Source organism: Epinephelus moara, chromosome 18, assembly GCF_006386435.1.
Source record: "Epinephelus moara isolate mb chromosome 18, YSFRI_EMoa_1.0, whole genome shotgun sequence".
In the NCBI taxonomy this organism is placed as follows: Eukaryota; Metazoa; Chordata; class Actinopteri; order Perciformes; family Serranidae; genus Epinephelus; species Epinephelus moara.
Genome location: NC_065523.1, coordinates 39,416,044 through 39,432,251, shown reverse-complemented (window position 1 = coordinate 39,432,251; position 16,208 = coordinate 39,416,044). Strand labels below are relative to the sequence as shown.

The 16,208-nt window shown below is 37.0% G+C and overlaps 1 protein-coding gene across 1 annotated transcript in view; it reads left to right on the top strand.

Annotated features, from left to right (window-relative positions):
* Nucleotides 1-13,578, top strand: part of si:dkeyp-113d7.10 (zinc finger X-linked protein ZXDB) — a 42,268-nt gene extending 28,690 nt beyond the window's left edge. Inside the window, exons 3-5 of the mRNA XM_050068428.1 lie at nt 230-595; nt 3,154-3,404; nt 4,388-13,578. Of these exons, the coding sequence (XP_049924385.1) occupies nt 230-595; nt 3,154-3,404; nt 4,388-4,633 (863 nt within the window). The 3' untranslated portion in view covers nt 4,634-13,578. The remainder of the gene's footprint in view (nt 1-229; nt 596-3,153; nt 3,405-4,387) is intronic.
* Nucleotides 13,579-16,208: the final 2,630 nt, after the last annotated feature.

Below are 16,208 nucleotides of genomic sequence, written 5' to 3'. Positions count from 1 at the left end.
AGTGTAGTAACAGGTGGACTGTGGGACGCTGTGACATCACTGCAGTGTAGAAACAGGTGGACTGTGGGACGCTGTGACATCACTAGTGTAGTAACAGGTGGACTGTGGGACGCTGTCACATCACTGCAGTGATGTGGTGGGACACGTTTCCATGACACCAGATGAAATGCATTCATTGTGTATCTGCTCAGCAAAGAGAAATGTTTCCTGCCCCCCACCTCCTCCTCAGACTCGGAGCGTCCCCCCGTCCTCTCGGTCTCTCAGGACTGGGTCCCCATCTTGGACAAAGTCTTCGGTCAGAAGTGGTGCAGTGACGTCTGGCAGATCAAGGAGCTCGGGGGAGGAGGAGGGGGAGGGGGAGGAGGTGTTGGGCGGAGTCTGGGTGAGGGCGGGGCACAGCAGGCAGCACCTCTCTCCACCTCCTCTGTGACCCTGGAGCCCTCCCCCTCCTCCCCCCAGCAGGACCCCCGCTGGACTCCTCTGGAGGACATGGAGGTGTTTTCTCCTGATGAGGACGCTGCAGACGGTCAGGGGAACGCCGCCACCACGGGACCCCCACCTGGACCCTCACCTGGGCCCCCCCTCAGCCCCACAGGTGACTCTTCCGTGAATTAACAGTGGAGACTTTACAGGTGCAAACAGGTGACAGTGAAAATACAGCTGGAAGTAAAATAAATATAAATAAAAAATAAAAAAATAAAATAAAATAAATTATTAAAATTAAAAAACATATTTTAAAAGTAAAGTTAAATGAAAATAATGAAAATCAAAAGAATTAAATAAAATAAAACTGAAAAAATGAAATAAACATGTAACAAACATAAAAACATGTTGGTAAAAATATACAAACGTGCTGTGTATAGAGCTGAAGATATAAAACATTTAATATGAATATATTATTTTAAATACTTAAAATATATTTAAAATATACACGTGAGAAAAACAGAAAAAAAGTTGGAAATGAAAATATAGAAAAAAAAATAAAATTATGAAATAAAACTAAAAAGGTACATTTCAAATTAAATAAACATGCAACAAATAAAAACAACATTGGTAAAAATAAAGAAAAAGTTAATGCAGAATTTTGATTATAGCTGTAGATATGAAACTATATATATATTATTATTATTATTTTATAAATATTATTTAATATTATAAATACTTAAAATCTATTTACAATTTACGCCAAAAATGTAGAAGGGCTAAAAACTTGCTAATAACAGGTGACAGTAGAGCTGAACAACACAAAGTCAAAATATAAACAAAACAGTGGAGAAAAACAAAAACGTCACATTAAAGAAATGTGTAAACAAACTGCGAAACTAAAAAAATATCCACAAGTATTTTTATAAAACAAATATGAACAAAAACTTAAAAATACAGATAAATCTGAGAGTATAACGAAGTCAAATCTACACATGAAAAAATACAAAAGAGCAACACAAATATATAAACTGAAAATTCATTAATATAATAATAAATATAAGAACGAGTCACAGTAGAATAAAGACAACACAGATTTAAAGTACAAGAAATTAAACTAGAAATAATAAAAACAATAAGTGTACAATCAGATACCAAAACAAAAAATTCTAAGCATGTTTAGATAAATAAATGGAAAAAATGCTAAATACAAATAAACCTGAGTATAAAATAAAAATATATGACATACATAGAAAGATGGAATAAAAATAGATTAATATACATGTATGTATGAAAATGACTAAAATGACTTTTACATCAACTGTCAACAAAATCTTTGAGCAGATGAGAAATTAAATATTAAAAATTAAATATTACGACTTAAACAGACGTGTTGAAAATATGAATGTGTGGAGTTTGTTGTTCGCTGCCCCCTGCTGGACCCTGTGATCATTACACTACCAACCTGAACATGAAGGAGCTCAGAGCAGCTGCTGAGCATTTAACCTGTCACTACTTTTACTCTAAATACTTTTACTCTAACTACTTTCACTTTAAGTACCTTTACTCTAACTACTTTTACTCTAAAAACTTTTACTCTAGATACTTTTACTCTAACTACTTTTACTTTAAGTACCTTTACTCTAACTACTTTTACTCTAAATACTTTTACTCTAAATAGTTTTACTTTAAATACTTTTACTCTAACTACTTTTACTTTAAGTGCCTTTACTCTAACTACTTTTACTCTAAATACTTTTAAGTACTTTTACTCTAAATACTTTTGCTCAACTACCTTTACTCGAAATACTTTTACTTTAACTACTTTTACTCTAAATACTTTTACTCTAAATTATTTTACTCTGACTATTACTCTAAATACTTTAAGTACTTTTACTCTAGATACTTTTTCTTTAAGTACTTTTACTCTAAGTATTTTTACTCCAAATACTTTAACTCCAAAATTTTTTGCTCTAAATACTTTTACTCTGAATACTTTTACTTTAAATACTTTTACTCTAAATTATTTTACTCTGACTATTACTCTAAATACTCTAAATACTTTTACTTTAAGTACTTTTACTCTAACTACTTTTACTTTAAGTACTTTTACTCTAAATACTTTTACTTTAAATACTTTTACTCTAAATTATTTTACTCTGACTATTACTCTAAATACTCTAAATACTTTTACTCTAGATACGTTTACTTTAAGTACTACTTTTACTCAAAATACTTTTACTTTAAATACTTTTACTCTAAACACTTTTACTCTAAATACTTTTACTCTAACTACTTTTATTCTAAATACTTTTACTCTAAACACCTTTACTCTAACTACTTTTATTCTAAATACTTTTACTCTAACTACTTTTACTCTACTTTTACTCTAAATACTTTTACTTTAAATACTTTTACTCTATTTTTACTCTAAACACTTTTACTCTAACTACTTTTATTCTAAATACTTCTACTCTAACTACTTTTACTCTATTTTACTCTAACTACTTTTACTCTAACTACTTTTATTCTAACTACTTTTACTCTAAACACCTTTACTCTAACTACTTTTATTCTAAATACTTTTACTCTAACTACTTTTACTCTAAACACTTTTACTCCAAATACTTTTATTCTAAATACTTTTACTCTAACTACTTTTAGATCAGTTAGTGAGGTGACCTGTTGGATCAGAGTCCTGACTCGTCTCTCTGGTCCCTCTGTGTTCAGGTCCTTCAGGTCGTCGCTCCTCTGCCTCGATGCTTCATCGTCTCCTGACTCTGCCGTCTCAGCTGCTGGAGGACGACGACGAGGAAGCTGCCGCCAAGGAGACGCTGGCAGCTCTGGCACTTGAAGGCGCCATCGACCGCAGAGACGGCGTCGAACCGCCTGGCCGGACTTGCCTGTCACCCTTGGCAACCAGGGAGGAGGAGGGGGAGGAGGAGGAGGAAGAAGAGGAGGAGGAGGACAAAGGGAGGAAGGTGAGGAAGGATGAATAACTGAGTAAATAAAATGTTTCATCAAACAGTTTTATTTTAATGTGAAAGTGAAATAAAAACATTTTTCTGACACATTTATAAAACATGAGTCAGTAAAATAAAATAATTCCTATAAAGATAAAAAAAGGCGGCGTCCACACAGACACTTCCTGTTGAGTCACAGCTCCACATGATCTGAAGCTAAAGCCATACACTCAACAGTGTTGAGTTCAAATGTCTGTTGTGTGTACATGACACGTTGTGTGTACATGACACGTTGTGTGTACATGACACGTTGTGTGTACATGACACGTTGTGTGTACATGACATGTGTGTACATGACACGTTGTGTGTACATGACACGTTGTGTGTACATGACATGTTGTGTGTACATGACACGTTGTGTGTACATGACACGTTGTGTGTACATGACACGTTGTGTGTACATGACATGTGTGTACATGACACGTTGTGTGTACATGACACGTTGTGTGTACATGACATGTTGTGTGTACATGACACGTTGTGTGTACATGACATGTTGTGTGTACATGACACGTTGTGTGTACATGACATGTTGCCTGTACATGACATGTTGTGTGTACATGACATGTTGTGTGTACATGACATGTTGCGTGTACATGACACGTTGCGTGTACATGACATGTTGTGTGTACATGACACGTTGTGTGTACATGACATGTTGCGTGTACATGACACGTTGTGTGTATATGACACGTTGTGTGTACATGACATGTTGCCTGTACATGACATGTTGTGTGTACATGACATGTTGTGTGTACATGACATGTTGCGTGTACATGACACGTTGTGTGTACATGACACGTTGTGTGTACATGACACGTTGCGTGTACATGACACGTTGCGTGTACATGACACGTTGTGTGTACATGACATGTTGTGTGTAGATGACATGTGTGTAGATGACATGTGTGTAGATGACATGTTGTGTCCTGTGTGTGCAGAAGAAGAGGCGGAGGGTGTGGTCGGAGTGTGAGGAGTGCGGTCGGAGGTTCAGTCGGATGTCTCTCCTGAAGGCTCATCGCCAGACTCACGTCGCCGAAAACGCCGCCGCCGAAACCTCGTCCCCTTCGTCTCCGCCCGGCAATACCACCTCGGCTTTACGCTGTTCGGACTGCGGGAAGAGGTTCTCCTCGGCAACCCGCCTCCACAGCCACGCCCGGACCCAGCACCCCGGGAACCGGACCTGAGCCGGTCCTGAACCCAGCGGGGATGGAGCGGGCGGTCGGGGTCACCTGGGCTGAACTGGAAATAGAAACGGGAACAAAGGAGCTTCAACAGAATCCAACAAATCTGAACAAAGAACCAGAGGAGGATCCACAGACCTGAGACCAGACCAGAGCCACAGACCATGAAAGGGAAACGAATCGAACACACAGACGTCAGACAGGTTTTAGACTCAAAGATGCTTTTATTCTGAAACACAACAGGAAGTCGACTCCAGGCAGAACTTCATCATCAGGCCTGAAAATAATTTATTTATTTTAACATTCAGTCACCTCTCCATCATTTATTATTAATCAGTCAGTGTGTGAGAGACTGAGCCACACTTTCCTTTGATTAATGATTGAAATTAATGATCAGTTATCGATCAGTCGACTTTAGTAGCAGCACTTAAAACATGATGAATACAAAGAGATTCGTTCATATGATTGATTTATTTTTGTAAACGTTTTATGAAATCATTTCAGACAATAAGAAAATAATTTTTATTGAATCACAGAAACTGAAAAAGTTTCACCGAACAGGATTAAAAACAAAGTTGAGCAGAACAAAAACAAACAACGATCAATAAAATGTTTGATAAAGAACCTGAAAACAAAAAGAGGAAATTAAAAGATGTAAAAATAAAGATTTACTCCAGATTAAAAAGGCCTCACGTTAAAGAATCTGTCTCTCGTCATCGGTACCTGATGGCCAATTATCTCTGGAGGAAGGTCACATGATCAATTATCACCAGACGCTTCTGATTTGGATCCGTTTCCATGTCGACACCGAGACTCACAAAGTTCAGACGCTGATGAATCTCTTGCTGAACTTTTATTTTTAGGATCAAAACATTCAGTTTGTGACGATAATTTAAAACCCGATTTCCTCCTCCAGATTCGCTCATTTCACCGCACGTAGGAAATTAAAATGTGATGACAGTTTGCTGTCGACCAATGAGATCAAAGCTCAGCTGCAACGTCCTGATATCAAATAATCAGCTCTGTTTTTGAGTTTGAAACTGATAGAAAATAATAATTCTGAATGTTTTTTAAAGTCAGAATTTTTACTTATTATTTCCAAAGTCTGTTTTTATTTCTGTGATTCCTATTTTTTTTTTCTTTTCTGGTTGGAAATTGGATCCATTAATGAACCAGATATAAATCAAAGATCAATATTTAATAATGAATTCTGTCCAAAACCCCCAAAATTGAGTTCATAAGGAAACAAAGGCAGAAAAACAACAAACAAAAACAAACAGATGTTTTCTGCTCAGTTCATCTGATATGTACGGAAGCCCAGTGGTGCCAAGGAGAAGGGGAAATATAAACTCTCATTTTAAGTCAGATTTTTGCACAAATGTTTGATTTCTCCTGAACAAAAAGAAAATGGCATCATTTTCTTGTGAAATTACTCAGCGTTTCGTAATTATAATGCGACACGTATGAAGTTATTAAAATCTAAAGACACCGATTCAAAGGTTTCAGGTTCTTTAAAATAATTTAAACTTTAATTACAAATGTTGTGAGCTGAACAGATTCAATAAGAGATTCACAGATTTGAATTCATCAAAATATTTTTAAAAAAAAATATTTTAGACTCTGGACCTGATCAACTCGTCTGAGTGGATTTAATCAAACAAGTGAAGACGGTGAAATAAAGAATCTGACTGGAGGAAGAACTGACGAGGAGGCGTCACATCGAAGGGAAAACACAACAGACTCCTCCTGCTGTACATCCTCCTCCTCCTCCTTCATCCTCTTCATCCTCTCCTCCTGTAAAATACCCTCGTGGCGAGGGAACGAGCTCCAGCTGCTGCAGGTGAGGTTTCTGTTTTCACGATGAGGTGGCGGCCGCAGCAGTCGGACAGTCGGAGCATCGTTTCCTGTTTCCTGTTTCCTGTTTCCTCTCTGGTGGTGATGATCGTGGTTTTTTGTTTCTCGTGTTGGATATGTGAAACGTGGACTCGCAGGAAGATCGACTTTTCTACCTGTTTGTTTTTAAAGTGCCCTTTTATGGTTTTCTCTCAAGAAACAGACAAACAGTTTATTTCTCTGTTTTTATTAAATGGAAACCATTCTTGGATTAATACGGAAGCCCAGAGAGGCCACGCTGCAGTTTGTCTTTGGAGTCTCAGGATCATGAGTCAAGTATTTCGTTATCCCGAGATAAAGAAGCTTATTTTCTCATGACATCAGAATTATTTACATTGATTCTGGAGGAAACAAACGTCAGATTTGTGGAGACAACGAAAACATGTTTACTTAAGATCACGGACCGTCGTTTGCAGAAACCCTATAATCCCATGAGCTCGCTTAAAAAACAAAACTTGCTCTCGTCACGTCAACACATCAACCTTTTGTTTCCTCAAGACTCGACACAAATTAACCCGTTCCCGATAACTGCATGAAAAATAATTGCATGTGTGGCCGTTCTGGGCTTCCGTAGGTCATCGTCAGGTGAATTTTTGTCGTCAGATTTTACATTTATCGGATGATCTTTGAGGATTCTGTCCTCGCGTCACTACTCTGTAAAAACACGAACAAAGGAAGAAAAACTTCGTCAGTGGCATCGATATATTTGTTTTGGACTTGTTGAATGTGAATCTGAGCAGTTTGTATCCTTTTTACGTTTGTACAGTTTTTACTTTCAGACAGAACTGATGATGATGATTATGATTATGATGATGATGAAACGAGAGCAAAGAGAAAGAGGAAGGTTTTTAAATCTGTGATGGTTTACTCCTCTGCCTCCTTCTTTCTTTACTTACATCCTTCCTTCCTTCCTTCATCCCTCGTTCTTGGTCCGGTTCAGTAACCTCGCGTTAACACACAGATACCTCCGTAAAACACAAACACAACCGTGCACACGTTTTTATTTGTTTCTCTGGCTCAAACTAATTAATGTTTTCTTTACATTATTTATTCTGATCCGTATGGAAGCCTGTTACTGCCAGACAAACAAACAAATGTAGAGCGATGTTAAGAGTAGGAAATATAAAAACACTCCGCGACTAAAAGTTTAACGTACACAGATTAATTAAAGTTGGAGATGTTAACACGGACCTCGTGATGTGTAATTACAAGATGAAAAACTTTTTGAGATATTTTACTCCAAATTATTAAGTCTTTTTTTTTTTAGAATAAAATGAATAAGAATTATGAGGTAATAAATTTAAATTTTTATTTATTTCATCATTTTAGTATTTTAAGTATATTTTTTTATTTGTATGATTTTTTTTATCAGCCTCCATCGATGTAGCAGACATGAATCAGAAACAGATATCTGTATTTAGGTCTCAGAGTCAAACTGTTCGTTCAGTCTGTCTGGGAAAAAAAAAAATCAGTTCATTAAGATGAAACAGAAAAACACAACCGCACGTTTTCTCGTTTTAACTTTTTTTATTTTTTTTAATCTACTGACGATGTTTCTCTGGCCTCAATTATCAAGTTTTTTTTCTTTACTTAAATAATTCGATCTGTATGGAAGCTCACTCCTGCCAATGAAAGAAAAAAAAAAAATTTTTTTTTTATACAAAAAATATTTTGAGAAATGAATGGAAAGAAAAATATTAAATTATGAGACGTAAACATTTTTCAACACATTATTTCCCTACGATACGATATTATCACAATACGTAAGTCACATTCAATATCATTGTGATTTTTACCTTTAAGTGATATACTGAGTATTGTGAAAATGTATGTTTATTATCTTTTTTGACTGCAAATTTTAACCCCAAAGAAAAATCTTTGTCATCTGTTTTATTTTATAGGTCAAAGTTTTCAGTTTGTTCACCTCACTGTAAAAGAGTTTTTAACAAAAAGTTTGCTAATTTGTATTAGCAATATTAATAATTAATATAATGTAAAAAAAAAAAATACAAGATTGTCATGCAAAATATTGCGATACTTTGTTGTACTGATTTTTCCCCACCCCTAATTATTTCATATTTTTTTATCATCCCTACCTTTGCATGCGGCAGAAATGAGCTTCCATTGAGACAAAAACGAGACAAGTAAAAGTACAAAACAATGACAAATATCTTCAGAGTTTAAACTTGTGTCTTTAAAAGCTTCACTCATTCTGTCCAAAAACTCGCATCAAAAACAGAAAATCTGAAATAATGAAAAATGAATCTCAACGGTCCGACACGCTCCGGACTACGTACATATCCTGTCTGGTTTTTATTGAATCATTCCGACCTTCGTGTTTGTGTTCAGAGTCTCTGTCGTTCTTAATCCTCTGTGGCATGGGTGGTGCAGGAGGCGATGGAGGGATGGTGACGAACAGAAGGATCAGAAAACAGATCAATGTCAGAATATTCATGTGTCCGTGTTGTTTCTGCGCCGCGATGCTTCAGCATGATCAGACGTCTCCATCGTTTTTACGCTTTGTAAATGTGCAAACTCAAACTTTTTCTAGTGATTCTGTTTTTACTTTGTTTGAACAAAAAAAGAAATCGAAGCAATATGAAGCCAAAACTCTGCTGAGCGGCCGGAGTTTGATTTGCTGTGGAGGAGAGTCGTTCACATTCAAGACGATGTGAAACAAAAATCAGACCACCGATTAAAAATATCAGGAATGAGAAAAAAAGGTGGGTTTGATTTTGGTGCATCATGAAATTGATGATTAATAATGAACTGTTTAATGTCCTGCCGCTGAGCGCTGCTTCGATAACTAAAGCTAACTGTCTGCTTCGCTAACATCTGAATTACCCAACCACTTTTCTGCAACTGCCGAGCGCCTGGCGTTGATCTGATGTGTTGCACTTTCAGCCTCCACACGTCTTCACATACCTCATTTTATTTCTCTTGTAAAACATTTCAAGTGTTTCCTTTGTTACTTTCCACACAGACCTCATTACCTCAGTAGATGTACGGCATTGATATTTGACTACAATAATGTGTTTTGATTTTTTCTGTGTTCATTTTGGATGCGTCTCAGCTTTAAAAAAAGAAAAAGGAAAAAAAACGTAGCTGTCACGTAAAAAAAACACAAAACTGCAAAAACACAAACTTCTCAGGTCTAAAAATAGAGTCTGTTAAGATTATGATTTTTTATTTAAATAAAAAAAGTATCGTCTTTCAGGACTAACGTAGGTAGTTTAACAAGTTTATAAGAGCCCACCAGGACACCTCAAGATACAGAAGCCCATTTATGCCAAGACAAAATAGGAATATTAAAAATCAAAATACTTATCATGTTGGGTAAAACTGACAAGATACTGAGTCAAAATAATAACTTAATTGTCATTAATATGCAATTAAGTTAAAACGTTAAGTATTATTTTTAATATATTGATTTTTTTTTTAGGAAATTCTTTTACTTATAATTTTGACGTAAAGAAAAAAATTTGAAAAGTGATAAAATTTCAGAGTCATGTTTTCCAGGCCTGGAAAGTCATGGAATTAGTAAAAATAATTAAAAGTTTTGAAAAGCCATTAATTCTTCTGTGATGAAACTGTTACAGTAATCTTCTGTGGATAACTTTCCATATCGTGTAACATTACGGTAAATTATTTTCTGTAGCTGTTGATGTAACGTAGCTCTAACGTGTCGATGTTTACATCTCCCTGCATTCCGTCTCCTCCGCCATGTTTGCCTGCTAGCTGAAATTATAGTTGAATAAAGTTTGAATCTGAAAAACAGTTATTATAGATACTTACAAAGTTACGGAACAGTTTGTGGGAAACCTGATTTGATTCTTTGTCAGAATTTTGACTGTTTTGGTTTCATCAGTTCCAACAATCTTATTTAGTTTCGTTTTCTTGGCCTTAATGAGCTTCCGTACTGAACTGTAACATCTGGCTGATTTTTCTGATTATTTCATGAAACATGAAAAAACATTTGATGTTTTAACTCTTTGAATTCTCATCGCTCGTTACAACTTTGTAGAGCACTTTTCAAATTAAGACGTGAAGCACTTAACAAAGATGAAACAAACTAAACGCTAACTTTAAGGGAAGATGCAAATAAAAACTAAAATGAGATGAAAATCTAAAAGTGTTAGAATGAAATAAACAGAAAATAAAACATGCACAAAAACATCAAATGAAATCATGATAAAGAAAAATCAGGTGATTCCAGATGTTTTTCTTTCTGAACCAAAAATGCACAACACATCTGCAGTTATGTGGTTTTTACAGGACAGCAGCTGCTTCACTGCACTGTGCACAGATTAGAAAATGCTTACTATCGGAGGATAACCTCGTATCTCCTCGTATTGCTGCCTGGTGTGAACGCTGCACTGAACCAGGTGAACCAGGTGAAACGCACACCTGCAGCACACACAACAGAAAAGATCCATCACGGTGGTGGTTACGAGGTTTTTCTCCCGACAGCATCATCCTCATGTGACTTGCTTAACCAATCAGCGATCCTCCTGTTGTTGTTTACAAAGCCATAGAAGAAGAGAAATGTGCGTCTGATTGAAAACTCAGAAAGGGAAAATTACGTACAAATAAAACCAAAAATCAGGAAATCAGGCATCTGTAGAAAGTAAACTGATTTCAACATCAAAGTCAAACAGAAATCCTGAAAGATAATAAAATGTTGTAATTGATATAATAAAGGGACCCAATTAATTAATACTGATATAAATGTATTTACCTTTTTGTGTTCTGACGTTAAGATTAAGATCTTTGTTCATTACAAGAAACAGAACGGTGTCGTTGACATAAAAATAAGATCTTGTGATTGCAAAAACTACAAAGGTTAAGATACTGTACGTTTAAGAAATCTGAAAATCTTGTGGTTCAGCTGTTTGTAGTTTTATACTTGTGAAAAAACATTTTGTAATTTTTTCAAAAGAAACAAGATTTTTATTTTTTACAACTTTACAAATTATCAGATTTTTTTCTTGTCAGAGGAGGAACAGAATTATGAGGGATGAACGAATACATTATTATCTTTATCTGTTTAACAAACTAAATTATCTGTATCTGTACTTATAGTGGGCGGGGTTTATTTCAGTGTGGGTGGTGTTACAATTTGAAGTGGGTGAGGCTTGATCCGAAGTTCTTATTTAAGCCTGAAATTGACATGGGTTGATCAGTTGCTGTGTTAATTATTTATTTTTATTTCTTGCGATCTAATAATCTAATAATTATGAGAAAATTATCTTTTTTGTAAAATTATACAAGATTTTACAAGGTGAAAATTAAACATATTTTTTCTTGTCGTAACAAGATGCAGAATAGGGATGCACATTAACATGAATTAACAGAATTGGCCAACATGCCTTCTTATTGTGCACAATGAATTGATATTACAGACACTGAAGAGACTTGATCTTAAAAAGTGGATATATCGTTATCGGTTGGCGGCCAAATAAGATGTTATATATCAAATATTGGCACAAAAAAAAAATCCAATATCGTGCATCCTTAGTACAAAGTCATAATCAGTAGGGATGAGCAAGTACACCCTTGTCTATATGTGTCTGTCCGAATTTAAACTACAAGTGGGCAGGGCCTAATCAGAATTTCTTATTTTAACCCTGACAGTGATACGAGTTGATCAAAAGTGATCTAACCATGTGATCTTGTAATTATGAGAACATTTCTTGTATTTAAGTGATGCTAAAATAATCCTGACGAGATTAATTTCTTTTGTAAAAAAGAATCTCACGATCTTTATGTACTAATTGAGAGTTACTGCACTGAAAATTGATCTTTTTGTTATTAAGGGACACTAAGTCGTGTTCATGCAACATACAAATTTGAGACTTGTAATCAAGACTTTCAGAATTATCAGACTTTGATGAATGCACTTTCCACCAGACGCATTTTTCTCCAAACGTTACTTTAAAGGCGGACGCTGAAGAAATTCTGTATAAAATGTCACACTCCATATTATTTTCAGCACTGAGACGCATTCAGACGGCATTCATGTGTACATATCACAGAGCACATTTCTACTCCTGTGATTTTTACTTCACAGTTTTCTGAAAAGTGGTTGTGTGGTTCCCATGTGGAGAGAAGATGATGTTTGAGTTCAGCCTCTTCGTTACACGCAGGCTGAGAGACAAGCGAAAGAAGGGAATAAACTCTGCAGTACAAAGAGCCCAGAGGGACCTGGATCTTTAAAATAAAGGGTTCCTTAAATAAAACCCTTCATGTTAGGTTGTAGAAGTAGAGCTGGAGTTAAAAGAACTTCACACGGGGTTCCTCAAGGAACAATCTGAGGTCCTCTTATTGTTTGATGCAAACGTGGGAATGAGGGGATGAAAGGGACGTTTTTAAGTTTTATTGTTTGAAACTGTTTTTAACTGTTTTACTTTGAGCAGACTGTATGTTTGTAACGACACAGGGAAGCTGATGTTTAAAGCCTTTTTATTGTTTGAAATATCTATTTCTACTCCCTGTATAATCTCTATGAAATGACTTGTTCATCTCAGTGTTTGGATTTAATGCAATACTTTTGATAAAAATAAAATGTGCCCTTTTTTGTAATTCAGTAGTCTAATAAAACCAAATCTAACAGTTTCCTGTTGAATAATGAAATGTCAAAAGTGCTGGAGATGAGTGGCGGACAGTTCAACCTTCAGTCAGGACGTGGACGTTTCCATCGTCCGTTAATGTGAATTAACTCAGAATTGATACGACCTTTGACCATTTTGTGACCAATGTCAGTTTTGAGTGAATTTTTGCCAACGTTTTCCATCTTTGAACCAGTGAAGCAGAATATTCACTGTGTGTTTGGCTGTTTTGTGCCCCGTGTTGATCACAGCACTACCGTCTGAATGTCATTTATGCCAAGTTACAAACTGTCTGCCATGATGATGATGATGATGATGATGTGATGATGAAGGCGATGGTGATGGTGTGTTTTTGTTTTTTTTATTATTACCTGTTTTAGTCGATAAGACCGGGTACTTTTTAGTGTTTAAATTCAAACAAAACCAATAAATGTTCACAACGACCAGCCGGCCTGACGAGTCTGATTTACTGTCTGACGAACATTTGAAATACTGAACATCACAAGATCCACAGAAACTCCTCAAACCACTTCCTGAGAAACAAACATTAAAACATCAGTGTCTTTTGGGAAGTTTTTGACTAAATCATCTGCTGCTGTCAGACATTTGATCACAACATAACCACAGTTACATTTAGGGGTCACATGACTAACTCTGGTGTTATTCTGCATTTTTCTCACTGTCATCAGATTCCAGTGGTGAAGGAAGAACATAGAGTTCTTTCAGACCAAGAACATTTAAAGATTTATAGTTAAACACGGCGGTCCAACCGATCTGACACTGATAAACCAAACCTCCTGTTACCCAACAGCAACATCTCACTCAGGTCAGACTTCTGTTAACTGGTAGTTTTGGCTAAAGTCAAGCTGCTGTTTTCTTTTGTCTGTGGCCCAACCGGTAAGTTAAATGTTAGTTAATGTGTTGTTATTAGTGAGGTATGAAAATGTCAAACACATTTCAGATGAATGAGATGAAAAGATCAAGACAGAGACATCCAACACGTTGCTACCATATGTTGAGTCCAGAGTTGTCTTTGGGCGTGTTTGCAAGGCATCAACCTGACCTCCGAATTCCCCAGATCTCAATCTGATGTGAGCATCACCTCACAACCAACAGGACTCAAGAATCGGCCACCAACGCCCTGGTGGAGACACTACAGGACACCCCCCGAGGTCCTGTGTCCATGTCTGGACAGGGTCAGAGCCATGTCAGATTTAAGGAGACCCACCATGGATCAGGGGTACCTCTGGGGTACTGGAATGTCCCACACATGCTGGATCAGATTGGGATCTGGGTAGTTTAGAGGCCAGGTCGATGCCTTGAGCTCTTTGTCACGTTCCTCCAGTCATTCCTGAACAGTTTGTGTGGTGTGATGTGCTACATTGTCCTGATGGGGGGGCACTGCGTCCGAATATCCAGACATTACCGCACTTGCAGACTCACAAACTTTGTAGGCTCATTCCTGAGAGGTCTGGGAGTATGGATGGCTCCACAATTCATCCAGTCCACACGGGGCCTAAAGTGGACTTTCTGCAGACTTCCAAAGAGTCCGCTTGGGGTGCAGACTTCACCAGAAAGTAAAATGGGGGGCTTTAAATGCTTAATTCATGAGACTAGCTGAGGGACAGGCATTATGAAAATAGTCTAAGAAGGGCTGCCATATCCTGTGGTACTTCTTGGATGATCCTCTGAGGCGGCACCTGAGTTCCTCTAGCTTAAAGGGATAGTGCACCCAAAAATGAAAATTCAGCCATTATCTACTCACCCATATGCCGAGGGAGGCTCAGGTGAAGTTTTAGAGTCCTCACATCACTTGCAGAGATCCAAGGGGAGAGGAGGTAGCAACACAACTCCACCTAATGGATGCTGACGGCGCCCCAGATTCAAACGTCCAAAAACACATAATTGAAACCACAAAATATCTCCATACTGCTCGTCCGTAGTGATCCAAGTGTCCTGAAGCCCCGACATAAAAAGTTGTTTAGAAAAACGTCAAACATTTGAGATAATGTGTCAGATACAGAGGACCAGAAGAGGGCAACTGATTTACATGAGAAAAACATATGGGACAAAGTGGCTGGGGCGCCAAAGCATCTCTGACAAGTAGGATCTGTGTCAGGGTAAATTTTGGCCAGTCTACTTCTACACAGATGCAGACGGTGAAGAACACTGAATTGGAGTAACCCATGTCGCACACAAAGTGAGGACTTGTGCACTCTTTCAATGGCTGCCTGCCAAGTTTCATCTGAGATGGTCAACTGTAACTCTACACCTACGGACAATTTACTGTGGGAGGAAGCCGGAGCACCTGGAGGAAACCCACGCTGACATGGGAAGAACATGTCGGAGCACCTGGAGGAAACCCACGCTGACACAGGGGAGAACATGTCAGAGCACCTGGAGGAAACCCACGCTGACACGGGGGAAAACATGTCAGAGCACCTGGAGGAAACCCACGCTGACACGGGGAGAACATGTCAGAGCACCTGGAGGAAACCTCCATATTTGGTCCAGACGTGAACAGCGACTCTCCAGTTCCCAACCCAGGTCCCAATGGATCGAACTACAGCTGTCCAATAGGCTATGTACTTCACTGGAGTGCTTCCTGTTCACGCCACTTTTTACTTTTGCTCAACTAAATTTATCTGAGTTTTACTTTACACAGATTTTTTTTTACACACAGAACATAAGAGAGAGTTGATGAAATATGTTTCATTATCAACCTAAACTCCTAAATAGTTAATGTAAGTACAGCTGAAACAATTAATCCATTAATCAATTAGTTGATTTACACAAAATTCCTTGGCAGCTATTTTCATAACAACAACAATAATAATAATAATAATAATAATGATAATAATAATAATAATAATAAAGTATTTCTTTATGCAAACATGACACAACCCTCATGGCTCCATCCTAACAAGTATGAGAATTTGCTACTTTTCCTTCCTAATTATTTAAATCTATTTCAAATAAGTTCTGATTACTTTTTTGTTTTTTTACTTTTAATACTTGCAGCAGTTTTACTAAAGTTAAAGATGTGAATATTTTCTCCACTTTAACAATCACTGTTG